An 18,722-nucleotide genomic window follows, 5' to 3' on the forward strand; every position below is an offset into this window, starting at 1 on the left:
CCATAAAGATAGATGATTCATGATATGTTTTGAAAGTGCCAAGAGTATAGACGTTAATAAACTTTTCCTCTCGGAAATACCCATGTTTCTTTCTTATTATTTTTCAAAGTTACTAAATTTTCTAGGGTTACTAAGACTTAAAAAGGATTTGAAATTATAACAAAAGTGCCCTGTAAAATCTCAGTTGTTCTATTTTTTAAGAAGAATTTAATTTAATTTATTTAGTCAGTTAGTTAATTAGTTATTTTAATTTGACCAGAGAGAGCAAGAGTGAGAGAGAAAGAGAGAGAGAAAGAGGGAAAATGAGATAGCAAGCCGCCAGGTCCAGGACTTGAACTGCAGTCAGCCATAGGGGAGTCCAGTGCCCTTACCCACCATGCCAACTGCTGGCCCCTCAGTTGTTCTAATTCTATTTTATTCATGATAGAAGACATAAGCATGTGCCCTGGAGAGGGTGAGTGAGAGAGAGGGAAGACCTGCTACAGGATTTCATCATTCTGCAGTCCCCTTTCCCCAGCCCTCCAATTCTTCAGGATATTTTTTAAATTAATTAATTAATTTTTAGATTTTTGCCATAGAGCTCTTGTACTTGCAGGAGAGAGACAGAGACAGAAAGAAGGAAAGTGAGAAATCACTTCCCAGAAGGATCCTTCAGGATCTTGATCACGTGCATGTCTGGCATATATTCAAGCCATCCCAGGGATCTGACCCATGCTCAGCCACGTGGCTTCCAGCACTGCAGCCCAGTTTGCTACTGACTGCAGTCAGGCTTGGCCAGTTGTCACTGTATTTTCTAAAAACACTTTTAGACTACTCTTTCTATAAATTCTGAGTTCTTTCCCAAAGAGCAGTAACAGAATGGTACAGAGAATGACTCCACAGCTAAATATGCTCCTTCCTAAGAGTTCCTGAGGCCCTGTGGTCTCACACCAGAGCTGAAGGAACCTTGGGAAGTGTTTTATTTCCCACATTCATCTCACCACATCACTGTTTTATTTTTGAAAAAGCTAACTAGGTAAATATACAGTTCTAAAATGATCAGTTGGGTTGGGGGACCCTACCTACATTTGGAAAAGACCAATCTAATAAAAGCATTCATTGCATCGACTTTTCGGAAAAGAAAAAGACTAGTGTTTAAATATGGCTTGTAACGAAGTTTGTTTAAACTTTTATGAACTTTCAGTACATGTAACTAAACATAAATAGCTTGAGTATGCATTATGTGATGTGTACCTGGGTGACAGGAAAAGGCAGTGTGTGGCTCAGTGACTTCTTTTTAGGTCTATATTATCTACAGAGTTTGATCCAAAGCTCAGTGAGGGAAAAAAAATCCCTTGTTAGCTGACATCCTTCCATGCTAGGAATAGAGTCTCTATGTTTAATGGGGCCCATTCTCACTCCACCCTTCCCATGTCCTCATCCAGATTTTAGAGAAGGGAAAGGGAGGTTTTCTAAATTACTGCACTCCAGTTCATCTACCTAATTGTGTGCGAGGATCCCAACCAAGAAGGTAAAAAAATACAAAACAAAACAAAACAAAACAAAAGCTTGCTAATTTTAATGCCGCAGACTGGATGTCTTATATTCTATTTTATTCTATTTTTCAGGCTGTACTTTTGGTGAGTCTTGTTCAAGGGACACAGATGTGCTGCGATGGTGACATAAGCCATTGACTGAGACTGGGAAAGGAGCCCGAACGCACCTTTGTCTTTGACCTTTGAATGGTGCCTCTATTGGAATAGCCTGCGGAGGGCTTATACAGCATGAGTTTTATCATGAAGCTTCACAGACACTTTCAGAGGACGGTGGTACTGCTTGCCACCTTTTGTATGGTGAGCATTCTCATTTCTGCTTACTACCTGTACACTGGCTACAAACAGGACAGCGAACTCTCTGAGATGGCTTCAGAGGTGGACTGTGGCGACCTCCCACACCTACCCGAGAGGCTCGTGGACGTGAAGACAACCAAGTTTTTTGATGCCTCAAGGACAGACCCCGTAGTCTTAGTGTTTGTGGAGAGTCAGTACTCATCCCTTGGCCAAGACATCATTCTGATTCTGGAATCAAGTAGATTCCAGTATCACATTGAGATCGCTCCTGGAAAGGGAGATCTTCCAGCACTGACAGACAAAACTAAAGGCAAATATTGTCTCATTATTTATGAGAATATTTTAAAGTATATAAATATGGACTCTTGGAATCGAAGCCTTTTGGATAAGTACTGTGTCGAATATGGTGTGGGGATTATTGGGTTCCACAAAGCTAGCGAGAAGAGTCTCCAGAGCTTCCAGCTGAAAGGTTTCCCCTTTTCCACATACGGAAGTCTTGCAGTGAAGGATTGCTGCATTAACCCTCATTCTCCACTGCTTCGTGTGACCAAATCTTCTAAGCTTGAAAAAGGTTCTTTACCTGGAGCTGATTGGACAGTTTTTCAGATTAATCACTCGGCCTACCAACCAGTAATATTTGCCAAAGTAAAGACCCCAGAAAACCTTTTTCCTCCCATCTCTAAAGGTGCTTTGTATGCCACTATCATCCATGACCTGGGGCTTCATGATGGAATTCAGCGAGTTCTTTTTGGCAACAACTTGAACTTTTGGCTGCACAAGCTCATCTTCATCGATGCCGTCTCCTTCTTATCAGGGAAGAGGCTGACACTGTCCTTGGACAGGTACATCCTCGTGGACATTGATGACATATTTGTGGGAAAGGAGGGGACGAGGATGAACACCAATGATGTGAAGGTAAGGCACTATTACCTCCAAGTTTCGCAGTTCAGCTCATCTCTCAGGAGGCTCCAGTGCCCTTGGTCTGTACTGGGACTGAGAAATGTCTCATGACATGGTACTTTTATTTTAATTGGAAAGTCTGGGACAAGTTTTTTAAGCTCTAAAAATTAGCACTAAAATTAGCAGTACACAGGTTTTTGGTGTTTTTTTTTGGGGGGGGAATTTTGAGATTTTTCTTTTGAAGATAATCTTTATGTTATTAAATTCACCAATATGCTCATTAAAATACCCAATCCTGTGTATCTAAAACACACACGGCAAACATACAAATATCTACTCTCTCCACATAGCAACACTCATTCATATCATGGTTTGAAAATGGAAAGAATAGATTTCCCTTTAAAAAACTGCAAGTCAACAAGTATTTCTTTACAGTTAACTTTAGCAAAATTCATACAAAGTAGTAATTAACAATGATCTTTACTTAACCTATGAAGAAACACCTTCAAAACTCCTTTCTGTACTAAAATGTAGAAAAACTGAACTACACAAATATTGAAAAGTTAAAAATTCCTTAATTTTTTGTTCCTGGTACTACTACCACCATGCAGGGCAATATAACTAATGTACTGAAAAGAAAAAGGAAAAGGAAAAGTACAACAGATGAAAGACCTCAGGAATGTGCACTAATTGACACTACACTGCATTAACCAATAGCTGCACTTTTTGCAAACTGTGACTCTGACAGTCCTGAACAAGAACGGTTTCCTGTTTAAGCTGCAGTAACTTTTCTGGCTATGGGTTATCGTTCCTCCTGTGGCGAATTTTTATAGTTCCTCTAACGCACTTGGGACGACTGTCTCCAAGTAACCTGCAGCTTTCCTGACAACTCCTTGCTTTCTCTCCTGCTAAGAACTGTAACCCTTTTCCGCTGTTTTTAGAACCTCCTGCTACTATATCCACCAAATATTTTTATTCACATACAAATATAGGACTTAAGGTGATTTCTGCAAACACTTCTGGCACCTTTATGAAGCCCCTCATGCTGCATATAAATTACAATAAATTTTTTAAATAATTCTTTTATTTATTTATTTATTTATTTATTTTATTTTTTAATTTGACCAGAGATAGACAGAGAGAGAGAAGGAAAGGGAAAGTGTAAAAGCAATCTGCCAGGTCCAGGACTTGAACCATGGTCAGCCATGTGGGAGCCCAGCGCCCTTAACCACCACACCACCTGCTGACACCCATTACATTACTTATTGTGTAAGACTTCTACCCTTGAGCAGAAAACAATTATTTGAAGATAGTTTGTTATTATGAGTTGATTGAGTTACGTAAACAACTCATTTAATATTAATGAAATTTAAATTTAAATTTACCAGAGATTATTTTAGTTTCTCATTCAAAATATGATAGGATTTCATCTCTGCTGTATTACATATTGACTTTTAATAAAAATGAGAGACTTCAATACATAATTTTTATTCTGTACAGCTTTTACCTTTTGGTAGAATATCTGGAGCAAAATCAGAGGGCTTTAAAAAAATCTTGAAAACCTCATTTTTTTCTCTAGTTACCAAGCATCTGGCAAATATAAGTACTGTTCATCACACTAGTTAAATGAGCTAAGAATACCAGAAGGACCATTAAATGTTTCTATAAGAGGCTGTGAAAACAAAATAAAAAAAATTCTATATTCTTAGCATTATTTCAATCTCTTCTTTTCATCTCAAGAGAAAGTAATTAATAAAGAAATTATATTTATGATTTCATTAAGTCTTTTGAAATTTCTTTTGAAAGTTTATCTAAATTAAAACAAAGCTGGTAGTTTAAGCATCTATTATGTGCTTGAAGATTACAAACAAGACATAATTCTCTTCACAGTTTTATAACTTCAAATTATTGTGATTAAAAAATATTTTAATGTGTATATATTTCCGATGCAAAATTTTTAAAGATTGTCAAATATATTGTTCAGTTATTTTAAAATAAGCTTGACAAATCCCCGCGTTTTATATGCAGTCCCCTCTTTGTGTTCTAGAGGTTAGGTCGTTTATTAGAGGTATGAGAAATTAAGTGAACACATTAAAGAAGAATGTAGCATGTGTACTTTATGAATTGCTCATATTTAGAAAGGAATATATTTTCTAAACTACACCTAAAGACATTTCAAAAGCTTGTTTTTAATGATTTGAGCTTTTAAACTACTTCTAATTTGCATCCACAATGGTCTCCAAACACTAATTTAGAGCAGCCAGTTGTCCTAAGGGTATAAGCATGCGTCATTCATTCATTCTGTAACCAGTTATTAAGCATGTACTTACCACATGTGAAGCACTTTGGGGACTATGTAAATAAACTCAGACTCTACGTTCCTAGTCCTTTAGAAGAAAGACAGGGAAGAGTGCAGTCAGGGAAAAACACATTGTGCTGATATCTGTCTGGTCAGTATTAGAAATATAGCCATGTCCTAGGGCAGGCCCAGAGAAAGGAATGGGGATCCAAAGCTAAATAAAGGGCATCCCTCCTCTCAAATTCGATGTACGTCTTGTGTGGGAGCTAACTGGTGCACAGCGTGCAGTGGCGCTAAGTCCCATAGTAAAGGGGTCTCTTGTACACGGCTGTGTAAGTAGGACTGTGGTCGACACTTTAGTCTGTGCCGTGTGTCAGACACTCATAGGGAGGACAGATTCGGAAGGAAAGCGAGAGTGCTCTGATGATTTGGAGGACATAGCAGCGATTCAGACAGAAGACAGCAATTTCTTGAAACTAGGATATGGCAGTAAAATGGGGGAGAACCAACTTAAGAACTATTAAACAGGTAAAATGGAACAACACAGTGATCTGCTCAATGGAGCTGAGAGGGAATATAATCAAGGATGAGGCTGGGATTTTCAGCATAGGTGAATATTTGTCAATGACACCAATAAGAATGCAGAAGAGGATGACAGTGAAGGTCATTAGAGGTCATAATAAAAACCTAGTTTTGTTAAAGTGTGTATGAGTCATTGGCTCACAAGGAAACACAGGATAGAAAGTGTAGATTTCAAAGTCACCACCCTCTGGGGAATGGTTCATGGCATGTGTGTGAGATCAGTCAGGGGAAAGATTTGGGAAGTGATAACAGAATGACCAAGTGTAGAGCCTTGGGGAAAATGACCTTTCAGAGGACAAGTAAAGGGAGATATCCCAGGTTAAGAGTTTAAAAGAACAGTCAGAGATCTGGAAACTGTAATGCTGTAGAAGCCTTGGAGGAAAGAGCTTCAGGAGGGTTGTGATCAGCAGTGGAAAACCCAATGGTGTGTCCACTGAGTCACAGACTGGCAAGTCTCCTTTGGGGAAAGATGAAGGTCATTGAGGACTCCTAAAATATCCATGTGAATGGAGTGATAGAGTCAGAAGCCCAGACATAGTGAGTTCACAGGGGACTGAGGGATCAAAATGTGGAGAAAGAGCGTGGGGATACATAGTAAAGAAAATTTTGCTATGAAAGAGAGACCTCCATCCTGCTTTGCCCAGGACTGAGAGTCTGTGGTGCCACAGTTCGGAGTCCCAGTCAAATTGAGACAATAGGTCACTGTAACCAAGGCCAGGGAATAAAGATCAAAGATCATGCATTTTAATAAAAGGTCATGAATTAGGTGATAATGGTATATAATTAATAGAAATATTTTAATCAAGTTCTTTTGTTTAGTTATTACCACTTACAAGCAAATATTCTGTATCACCTGTGGGAAGTATTAAGAAAGTTGAAACAAATGTAGAAAATCAGTCCTGTACACTGTTACATGCAAGATTAGAAGAACAGTGTATGATGGGCTAGCCCAGGACCTGCTAGTTAAGGAAACTGATCTCACATGAGAGTTCACAGAGTTCAGACTCAGTGGATTGAAAAACACAGCAGGTAGGTGTGTGCACATGCCCAAAATCCGAAAGAAGGAAGAGATGGAGGAGAAGGAATTATGGAATAACCACACCCCATGGAGAGAACCTTCTCCCTTTCCTTCTTCCTCTCCCTCTCTCTCTGTTGAGCTCACACACTGTCTGGCAAATTAAAAGCAAAAGTGGAAAGATAGTACATAAAAAATGTAACGACTAAACTAATCACCACATAAGCTGTTAAATAATATGAACACATCTTAAAAAGCCCCGAAGCTATGAAAGAAACTGTTGCATGGTATAAAATATATGACTCTTTGTGCTGAAGAAAATATGAAAAAAAAAAGAAACAAAACATAAACAGACCTAGAGGCGTGCTCTCATTAGTCTAGGAATATGCAAGCTATAGATCATAGTCCTTAAAAAATGAAAGAAGAAAATTATCTACACAAACTATTCTTCCAAAAAGTCAGGTTTAACTTTAGTTAAATTTAAGTTAGAGAAAGACACTTGTGCATGCCTGTGTGTATGTATGTGTATTTTATTGCACTGTTGGACTCAATTCTGTGGTGTAGAAAATCAGGATCGGACAGTAGCACAGCATTAAAATACCATGCTCTGAGATGCTGACCCGCATGAGGAGGTTCTGGGTGTGTGTCTGGAGTCCTCTCTGAACACAGGGCATATGCATGTCTGTGACCCCAGGCTGTCTGAGGTTGAGTGTGGGTCACAATGTGAAGACCCTACTGACAGTGCTCTCTCTCTCTCTCTCAATAAATAAAAAAAGCTTAAAAAGAGAGAGAAGGAAGTTATTAAGTCTTTAATAATGCAACGTCTCTTTATCATTATTTTCCTCTCTAACTGAAGATCCTGGAGTGCTTGGGCAAAAGAGAGTGCTGAAAATAGAAGTAGAAAGCCATACAGCTGTGAGAAATAAGTGGTATTTTGCTCAGAAGGCAAACGCAGCTGACTTGTGAGTCTGGCTAGGGGCTGACCCTGCGAGCTGTAATTGGTGTGTAAGGTGAGCTCTGTGTGGCTTAACTGCACCCTCCCATGCGGACATTCACCCGAGCAAAGGGAAAGCCAGAGGCTCCATAAAACCTTTGAAAAAGAACTTAACACCAAGTTAAGTTCTTGGCATGCAGGAGAAAGGCAACTGCAATCAATTATTCTGCCATAAGTAAAAATAGAAGGAAAACAAAAATCCCTCCAGACAATTCACTGTGCTCAAGCTCTCTACGGATGTCAAGGCTGCATACTGTACGTAGGACCAATTCTTTTTTCCTTGGCCCCAAACCCATATTTCTCCATCTCCTTTCAATTATCTCTGATGTTTCTTATCTTTTATTTGGTGATATTCATCTTTTTAAAATATATATATTCAGTTATTTAACTAGGTTCTTGGCAAGACATTTAGAACACCAATTTGTGAGGATAAACTCCATTTGTGAGGGCAAACACAGATCGCAGGTACCCCCGGAGCTGAGGAACAGCTTTGATTTTTGGTACAATTTGTGAGGCCACAGCTTTCGGATCAACTGCGCACTGCTTTGAAATCTCGCATTCTCCTCTGTGTCCAAGATCGCGCCTTCCTGGTTCCCTCGGCTTCTGCAGCTTCGTTTTCTTGAAATGAGCATTGGTAAGGTGTTCTGGGATTTTTACTTTGCTAATATCAATTTTTGTGGAGGTGGTGATGACAGATTTCTGTTCTATGTTCTATGCAGTGGAACTCAATTGAGGACCAGAGGTCCAGTCATAAGTAGCAAGCCACTGCTCAGCTCAGAGATCTGGAAACTGTAATGCTGTAGAAGCCTTGGAGGAAAGAGCTTCAGGAGGGTTGTGATCAGCAGTGGAAAACCCAATGGTGTGTCCACTGAGTCACAGACTGGCAAGTCTCCTTTGGGGAAAGATGAAGGTCATTGAGGACTCCTAAAATATCCATGTGAATGGAGTGATAGAGTCAGAAGCCCAGACATAGTGAGTTCACAGGGGACTGAGGGATCAAAATGTGGAGAAAGAGCGTGGGGATACATAGTAAAGAAAATTTTGCTATGAAAGAGAGACCTCCATCCTGCTTTGCCCAGGACTGAGAGTCTGTGGTGCCACAGTTCGGAGTCCCAGTCAAATTGAGACAATAGGTCACTGTAACCAAGGCCAGGGAATAAAGATCAAAGATCATGCATTTTAATAAAAGGTCATGAATTAGGTGATAATGGTATATAATTAATAGAAATATTTTAATCAAGTTCTTTTGTTTAGTTATTACCACTTACAAGCAAATATTCTGTATCACCTGTGGGAAGTATTAAGAAAGTTGAAACAAATGTAGAAAATCAGTCCTGTACACTGTTACATGCAAGATTAGAAGAACAGTGTATGATGGGCTAGCCCAGGACCTGCTAGTTAAGGAAACTGATCTCACATGAGAGTTCACAGAGTTCAGACTCAGTGGATTGAAAAACACAGCAGGTAGGTGTGTGCACATGCCCAAAATCCGAAAGAAGGAAGAGATGGAGGAGAAGGAATTATGGAATAACCACACCCCATGGAGAGAACCTTCTCCCTTTCCTTCTTCCTCTCCCTCTCTCTCTGTTGAGCTCACACACTGTCTGGCAAATTAAAAGCAAAAGTGGAAAGATAGTACATAAAAAATGTAACGACTAAACTAATCACCACATAAGCTGTTAAATAATATGAACACATCTTAAAAAGCCCCGAAGCTATGAAAGAAACTGTTGCATGGTATAAAATATATGACTCTTTGTGCTGAAGAAAATATGAAAAAAAAAAGAAACAAAACATAAACAGACCTAGAGGCGTGCTCTCATTAGTCTAGGAATATGCAAGCTATAGATCATAGTCCTTAAAAAATGAAAGAAGAAAATTATCTACACAAACTATTCTTCCAAAAAGTCAGGTTTAACTTTAGTTAAATTTAAGTTAGAGAAAGACACTTGTGCATGCCTGTGTGTATGTATGTGTATTTTATTGCACTGTTGGACTCAATTCTGTGGTGTAGAAAATCAGGATCGGACAGTAGCACAGCATTAAAATACCATGCTCTGAGATGCTGACCCGCATGAGGAGGTTCTGGGTGTGTGTCTGGAGTCCTCTCTGAACACAGGGCATATGCATGTCTGTGACCCCAGGCTGTCTGAGGTTGAGTGTGGGTCACAATGTGAAGACCCTACTGACAGTGCTCTCTCTCTCTCTCTCAATAAATAAAAAAAGCTTAAAAAGAGAGAGAAGGAAGTTATTAAGTCTTTAATAATGCAACGTCTCTTTATCATTATTTTCCTCTCTAACTGAAGATCCTGGAGTGCTTGGGCAAAAGAGAGTGCTGAAAATAGAAGTAGAAAGCCATACAGCTGTGAGAAATAAGTGGTATTTTGCTCAGAAGGCAAACGCAGCTGACTTGTGAGTCTGGCTAGGGGCTGACCCTGCGAGCTGTAATTGGTGTGTAAGGTGAGCTCTGTGTGGCTTAACTGCACCCTCCCATGCGGACATTCACCCGAGCAAAGGGAAAGCCAGAGGCTCCATAAAACCTTTGAAAAAGAACTTAACACCAAGTTAAGTTCTTGGCATGCAGGAGAAAGGCAACTGCAATCAATTATTCTGCCATAAGTAAAAATAGAAGGAAAACAAAAATCCCTCCAGACAATTCACTGTGCTCAAGCTCTCTACGGATGTCAAGGCTGCATACTGTACGTAGGACCAATTCTTTTTTCCTTGGCCCCAAACCCATATTTCTCCATCTCCTTTCAATTATCTCTGATGTTTCTTATCTTTTATTTGGTGATATTCATCTTTTTAAAATATATATATTCAGTTATTTAACTAGGTTCTTGGCAAGACATTTAGAACACCAATTTGTGAGGATAAACTCCATTTGTGAGGGCAAACACAGATCGCAGGTACCCCCGGAGCTGAGGAACAGCTTTGATTTTTGGTACAATTTGTGAGGCCACAGCTTTCGGATCAACTGCGCACTGCTTTGAAATCTCGCATTCTCCTCTGTGTCCAAGATCGCGCCTTCCTGGTTCCCTCGGCTTCTGCAGCTTCGTTTTCTTGAAATGAGCATTGGTAAGGTGTTCTGGGATTTTTACTTTGCTAATATCAATTTTTGTGGAGGTGGTGATGACAGATTTCTGTTCTATGTTCTATGCAGTGGAACTCAATTGAGGACCAGAGGTCCAGTCATAAGTAGCAAGCCACTGCTCAGCTGCTTCAGGAAAACCACTCTTGCCTCTGTGGTGTCCAGTGAGGATGATCAGAATGGTCCCTGGAGTGAAGCTAGCTGGCAGCTTTCTCACAGGCTGACTGAAGGGTTTTTAGCACGACCCAAGCCTCTTGCCACGACTTTCAAGGCACATCTTCAGAAGGATAATACATAGGCATTTTGTGAAGTTTACCCACCAGGTACCATCATTCCTGTCCCCATCATCTGGTTTTTGACAGTGGCAAGAACCTTCTCCTTTTTCTTTTCAATCCTGGATTTAGTGACCGAGTGTTTCCTCTTGTTCATGGCCTTCCACGAGTATCTGCCCATGCCCCGGATTAGGACCGGGTTTCAGCTGCAATGGTGCTTCCCCTTCTTGGGCTTTTTAGCCTTGGGGTCACCCTTTTTAACCTTGCCACTGGCATCAGCCTTCTTGGCTTCAGGTTTCTTCTCCTTAGTATCCCGCTTCTCTGCTTTTTCACCTGCCATTTTGTAAGTGGGAAAGAGAACTTGATTTTCATCTTTAATGTATCATGCTGTGGAAGTTTGTGTCTAATTGTAACAGTAAGTGTGCTAGAAGTACTTTACAACACTTTGCATGTACTTGACAAGAATATACGTATTCCCCAATCAAGGTATATCTATTAGCTCAAACTTATGAGCTGTGTTTTTCAAGTTTTCTGTATTCTTACTATTTTTACTGGGGGGGAGGGGGGTCAGGTGGAAAGGAAAATGAGGTACTTAATGTTAGCAAAAATGCTATATTGAATTCTCCAGCTCTGATGGCAGATTGTAAATATTTCATTGTTGTTTTGTCAAATATTGCCTTTTACATTTTGAAGCTGTGTTAAGTGCATATATTTTTAATTATATTTGTATTTAATATTTTATCATTCTGTGGCTATCTTTAGCTTTACTAATGGCTTTTAAGTTAGTTTCACCTAATACCAATATAGTTAGAAAGTTTTCTTTTGGTTATTATTTGAGAATTATACCTTTTTCCATTACTATATATTTTCAATCTCTTTTCTCGGTGTCTTTGAACTGTAGTGTTGCAAACAGCCTTCGGATGGATTTTGCTTTCTGTCTACTATGTCAATATTTGCCTTTTAATTAGTAAGACCAGTCTCCTATAGTTAGTTGGATTATCAGAATGGATGGATTTATTTCAGCTATTTTATAAACGCCTCATATTTGTCTCACTTGCTTCATCTTCTCTCTCTCTTCTTTATTACCATCAGTATGAAATATCAGTATGTTTTCTGCCCACTCCTGGCTTACAATGTATACATTTCAGTTCTATGGCTTTTGTAGCTTCTCCTGCTAAGCAAGTGTTCATATTAATATTTTGGGGCCTCAGTCATAATGTACAAGGACTTTATCTCTAATCTCCCTACTCACCTTCAGCTATCGAGATATTCTTTCCTGGCTATGAATTCTGTCATTGTTTAACACCAGATTTCAGATATTATTGTTTTTACTGCCAACAAAGTTTGATGATCAGATTAGCCAGGTATATGACATCAATATTTTCTTTGCTAGCGATTTACCCTCTCATATGCAATGCAACTTTCTCCTTTAGCTCTTCTTCCTCCTCTTTTTCTTTGTATTTATTTATTTTGAGAGATTATTGGCTATAGAGCGCATGTGCTTGCTGGCAAAACAGGGAGACAGGAAGTAAGAAATCACCTCCTCACCTCCCAACAGGGATGGCCACTCTGCAGTTCCTTCTCCTCCATTCTCCTCTTAGGATCTTGGACACGCATGCACATGCTCTTGGCTGGAGTTTTATATCACCGGATCTGGGGCTCAAACCACGGTCACTACGTGGGAGTCCAGCAACATAACCATCTGCTGGTCCCCCATTCTCTCCCTTTCTAACAGAGCAGACAAAACAATGTATTAATATATTAATTAACATAGCATAACTTTGGACCAGCAGATTTTGTAACGGTTACATCACTGGACTCCCACATAGTCTACTGTGGTTCAAGTCCCAGAGCTGATGACTTGAAGTCTTAAAACTCATGTCAGTGTATGTGCCCAAAATCCTAAGAGGAGAATGGAGAAGGGATTGTGGCATGGTCATCCCTCCTAGAGGATTATTTCTCTCTTTTTGTCTCTCTGTCTCTCTCCATCTATCCAGTGAGTATATGTACCTTATAGCAAGCAAGACTCTCTCTCTAAAAAAAAAAAATATGCATTATAATTTAAATCGTGTCCTGGCTCTGCTCACAACCCTTCTGCGACTTCCAGTTTTGCCCAGATTAAAAGCCAAGATTCTCACAGTTTTTTACAATCTTATTTCATCAACCTGAGCAGACACCCTGCTCCCTTTTCCCTCACTTTGCTGCAGCCTCTCCTAGCCTCCCTGCTATTCCTGGCCCTGTTTTGGGATTTTGCACTTGCTGTTCTTCTGCCCAAAGATCCTTTCCCAGTACTGGTGCATGACTCTCTTCCTTCCTTCCTCTGGTCTTTACTCAGATGTGGTCTGTAACTCTCTAGCCCCTAAATCATCCCACCATTCCCTGCTAAATTCTCACTCATACTTCTGATCATCAGTGATGTGCTGACTCTGGCTCTCATGCACTTGCAAGATCAATCTTCCCAGCTTTATATGAAGCAATATTTACACCATGAGGATTGGCAAATGCCACAAATCTGGACTCTCCCCACCCCCATCCCCTACAAAGATCCAGTTTTGAAGGATTAACACCACACTACCACACTTGCTCTGTCTACTTACTTACTTATTTTGGTTTGTGACTCCGACTACTACCATGTACAACCAATGTGGGCAAGATTTTCTCATCTGTTTTGTTGAAGTATCCCCTAGCACCTAGAACTGTGTGTGGCTCAATATGTTGGGTTGTTTAGAAAGCCATGATGCTTTTTTTTTTTTTTTTTTTTTTTTTTTTTTTTTTTGGCATAGAAAAAAAGAAAACTCTGTCATGACTTTTCCAACAACATAGTATATTATTAAATGAACTAATCTCACTCTTCCTGAGTTATATGCTTTAGAAGTCTCTAATGAGTATCTTCATGGTAAACCATTTCAGATTTTGTAGAATATAAATGCCTTTATCTACCTCAAGCCTAGAAGATACTTTTGTTGAGTGACCCGTTGCTGCTTATGCTGGGAAAACCAGGGCACTGTGGAAATCTCCTAAACATTTCTGGTAGTACAATATGTCCTATTCCACTTGTCTACAAAATTAGTTTATAATTGTCAGAAAGTTAGACAATTAGGGACCATTACTATGAATGTGTATGAAGTGTTTCTTTCTCCCTCTCTCTCTTTCTTTTCCCCCTATATGCTCTTAGTTTGATTGAATCGAATTTAGCTGGAATAACCTAAATCTGACATTATATGATCATAATACATAGGTAGATAAATTACCATTAATATTATTACCCCACTCAAGTAGGCTTAGTATGCTTACAACAATACAAGGAGTTACTTTAAGGAAATAATTTTCAAGACATTTCATAATTTACTAAGGGGTAATAAAATAATTTAGCAAAGAGAAGAACTATCTCATGTCCATAATCTACTTATACTTAACACATTTTATTATAGTTGTTATTACATTATGAGACATTATAATGCCTATTAATATTAAAGGGGCATTTACTATGCAATAATGTTCTAAAAGGAATGAGTTCTAAATCATGTAAAGAAGGCAAAGTGCTATTACTGAATGCATGAATGTATAAAAAGAATATTTGGTCAATTATGGCATTTTTTAAAGGTCCGATGCACTGAGTCCCACCCCCATATGATGAAGAGCAGGGCTGTCATAGATGGTACCAAAGCTCAACCAGGCAATGACAAATGTCATACATTGGACTAGCAAAAGATACAGGAGAAAAATTCAGAATAAAGATTTAGAATATTCAATTCTGTTCAGAAAATTATGCACGTTTATTCTGTGAAAGGGCTGTGATAAGGATTTCAAAAGATATACTAGTGAATAATGAAACACATTTTTTACTAAAGGAAATCAAAAAACAAAGAGAAAATTGTACTATTTGTCAGTTACTATGTTATGTCGTTTTCAGAGTTATGTTGTGTCTGCTAACATTCCATGATTCTAGAAAATAAAATATTAAAGAAAGTTCTTGTGTACTTTTGTGCTGATGACTTATGCTGATCGGCCTGTAAAAGACATGATAAATTACTCCCAAAATAGGAAACATCGACTGGGTACATGCTGCATGTTGTTTTAAGTATTTGACCTTCATTGTCATTTAATTCTCACAAAAAACCCTGTAAAGCAAAGATATGAGTAGCATCATTTTATATAAAGAAACTGAAGCTCTTCAATGATGGCTAACTTACCTAAGATCCTACAACTAATAAGTGGCACTTCCAGGATAAAAAAGGAGGGTTTTCTGGCTCCAAATTCTGAGTTTCCCCAGTTTATACTGACTCACCATTGTGGCCCTAACATGGTACTATGGCATTCGCAGTCATTCCTTCCTACCAAATTACCAAACTCTATCTGAAACAGAAGCTATTTATTCTGGTGGATCTTCTCTAAAGCATTTCTTTGGATTTGTTTATGAATCTGAGACAAAAAGCAGTATCCATCACTTCCTGAAATACCTTGGACTGACTTATAACAATTTGGCCAAGGTGAAGTTTATTATAGGATTTTAGTTAACAGGTCCGTCCGTAGGAGCCAGATCCCACATGGCTGCGTGCAGTTCAAATCCCAGCCCCAGCAGTTTGAAAAACATGCCTGTATGTGTCTGTATGCCCCAAATCCTGACAGAATGGAGAAATGGAAAACGAATGGTTGTGGCATGGCCATGTCCCTTTGGAGGGTGCTTTTCCCCTCTCCTCCTCTCTGTCTCTCTCTGTTTGGTGCATGTGCCCTCTAGCGAATTGAAGAAAGAAAAAAGATTTGAGCTAACAAGTTACTCAGCTTCCTAGAGGCTGAGGTCTTCTTTCTAGGCACTTTGTCTACCAGGATGGCAACTAAGTTATAAGCCTAGCAGTTTGGTATGAATTAGGGCAAGGTGACAAACACTTTCAGTGCTGGATAAATTAAAGAATATAAAATGCATTTAAGTCAGATGATAATGTTTCCATTTGCATGTACTCAGATTTTAAAGTCTGCATGATGTTTTAAGGTGCTTCATACAGGCATTCCTAACATCTTTTTAAAAGCATGCTAACAAGACTGAAAGGTCAAATTGTGCTGCATTGTTGCTTAGTTTCTGGGAAACATGAATTGGTAATTAAAGCACTTTTTTTTTATTCTTCACTTTTATAGGCCACCATGAATAATGAAATGGTAGACTGAAATACAAAAAAAAAAAATCGTAAAATAATAATGCTAATTAAAATAAATTACGAGATCTACTTGAAAAAATTTCTGGATTGCTTATGACCAAAGAAATACAGTCAATTTCTTTCATTAAGGCTTTTATTAAAATTTTAGATGAGCCAAAATTTTAAAATTAAAATTTATTCTATTATCTAACCTTTCCATTCTCTCTTTAACTCTTTTTATTACTTTCTGTCTGAATAAGTACAATAGTGCTTTTTTCCTCCCCCTTCATATTTAATATTGTTATTTGTATTAATTACCTGTCCCTAATTTTTTTTTCTCTAAACTATATATAATGAGTAGAATCAATGTTTCTAAAAGAGAAAAAGAAAAAAAATGTATGTAGAAATTAAGCCAACTGGTTGGAGGACTGAAGAATGGACTATCTAATAATAATGATAATAATTTCATTATTCTTTATCTTGGATTAAATAATCCACAGAATGTCAAAGCAACAGTACAACAGACCCATTCTTCCTCTAGGAATCCTGAGATAAGGTATTTGATTTCACTTAGAAAGGCATTTTTTTTTTTAAGAGGCTTTTGCTATAGGGCGTGTGTGCTCGACAGAAAGAAAGACAGAGAGAGACAGAGAGACAGAAAGTGAGAAATCACCCCCCCGGGGGGGGATGGCCACACTGCAACCCCTTCTTCTCTTGGGATCTTGGGCACTCATGCACATGCACGCTGCGTGAGTGTAAGTCACCGGGTCCAGGACTTGAACTGCGGTCAACTAGCCATTATGACATAGCCATTATGGCAACTACTGGTCCCTAGAAAGGCAATTTGCTTGATACTTTTGAATAGGTGAATTGTGTAGCTTTTTTTTTTTTTTTTTTTTTGAGAGATTTTCACTATAGGGTGCGTGCACTCGCCAGACAGACAGAGAGAGACATAGAGACAGAAAGCGAGGAATCACCCCCCAGGGGGGATGGTCACGCCACAATCCCTTTTCCTCCATTCTCCTCTCGGGATCTTGGGCACGCATGCACACGCGCCCGGCGTGAGTTCTAAGCTACCGGGTCCGGGACGCGAACCGCGGTCGACTACGTGGGAGTCCAGCGACATAGCCATTACGCTAACTGCTGGTTCCCTGAATTGTGTAGCTTTGACGATAAATTGTTCCAAGCTTAGATTTGCTGTCACCAGGGAACTTAATACTTACATCCTGCCAGACTGGGATTTCTGATCTACTGAAAACTACCTTTAGAAAATTTTTGTGTAACACTTCAACAAAAATTACTTCACAGTGTTTTCAGGGAGAAGAGGCATTATAATGAAATTCAGCTCTAGTGTAATTCATTTCACAAAATGGTTTATGTTAGTATTCAGATTATTTTTGCCTAATTTGCGTGTCTGCTCTAGAAATGCAATGTACATTGGCAGGGAGGAAAGGGATTAGAGAAAACACTTTTATGGTCTGTGTTACTTCTTTTCCGGTACAGGGGCCTTGTCATTGCTCTGAGAGGCAAATGAACAATGAAAAGGAAAGATGTACTTTTCTTTCTTGCTAGAACTGTCTTATTAGAACCTGATCTCCAATAGCACGCTCATCTGGAACTTGGGGAGACCAGATGAGTGTTCAGTCCCCCTTTTCAGAGAACACCCAGCAGCTCACTGCACTTGAGAAAGCTCTGTTTCTCTAAGTGAGGTCTTCCCTAGTGGATCCCAGTGACAGGAAGCTGTTCTTCAACCCTTCAGGATAGTTCAGAGCCTCCCGGAGGCCCAGGAGGCCCTGTGTTCAATGCTCTGTACTTAGAAATTGACACAATGTCAATGCAACATCCTCAAGAGCAAAGGGAGGCTGTGAGGGTAATGCACTCAAGCCTTTGTTCTCAAAGCCATCAGCAGATTGCAGACTGGTACTCTATTATAACTGAATGCCTCTAAGGAGCAAAATCATTACTGAATTTAAACAAGCCTGTAAGTTGCTCACATATGACATGTTCAACAGATTATACCTGTACTTTCGCTATGGATGAGCCTAAAACATGGATAGTGTTAAAGTCACCAGTGATTAATCAATTTGTAATTTGTAAAGGAACAAAAAGCAGGGTGCTATAGTATATGCATATTTTAAAAGAATGGTTCAAGCATTTGTCACTGGTTTTACTCAGAGATATTTGAATGTACTTAATTATCAGTATGAGACTGTTTTCATGTGGGAATCCTGACTTGGAACCCCAAGTCAACCTGAGTGTACCAAGGCACAGCCTGGTGATCCCTGTTCACTGGGTGTACCTGGTAGGCTTAGAGAAAGAATCGTAGTATCTCCAGAGCCTGTCAAGATACCCATCTTTGGGACCAGCAGTTAGCATAATGGCTATGTCGCTGGACTCCCATGTAGTCGACGGCAGTTCGCATCCCGGACCTGGTGACTTAAAACTCACGCTGGGCATGTGTGCGTGCATGCCTAAGATCCCAAGAGGAGAATGGAGGAGAAGGGATTGCAGTGTGGCCATCCCCCTTGGGGGGTGATTTCTCACTTTCTATCTCTCTGTCTGTCTGGCGAGTGCACACACCCTATAGCAAAAACCTCTCCAAAAAAAA

The 18,722-nt window shown here is 39.3% G+C and overlaps 1 protein-coding gene across 2 annotated transcripts in view; it reads left to right on the forward strand.

Annotated features, from left to right (window-relative positions):
- Positions 1–1,613: 1,613 nt before the first annotated feature.
- Positions 1,614–18,722, forward strand: part of NDST3 (N-deacetylase and N-sulfotransferase 3) — a 142,428-nt gene continuing 125,319 nt past the window's right edge. For both annotated transcript variants that reach the window (XM_027773668.1, XM_027773667.1), the window contains exon 1: positions 1,614–2,744. In XM_027773668.1, coding sequence (XP_027629469.1) covers positions 1,764–2,744 — 981 coding nt within the window. In that variant the 5' untranslated portion in view covers positions 1,614–1,763. The remainder of the gene's footprint in view (positions 2,745–18,722) is intronic.

The sequence above is a fragment of the Tupaia chinensis genome, unplaced genomic scaffold, assembly GCF_000334495.1.
Source record: "Tupaia chinensis unplaced genomic scaffold, TupChi_1.0 Scaffold000362_1, whole genome shotgun sequence".
Taxonomy (NCBI): Eukaryota; Metazoa; Chordata; class Mammalia; order Scandentia; family Tupaiidae; genus Tupaia; species Tupaia belangeri.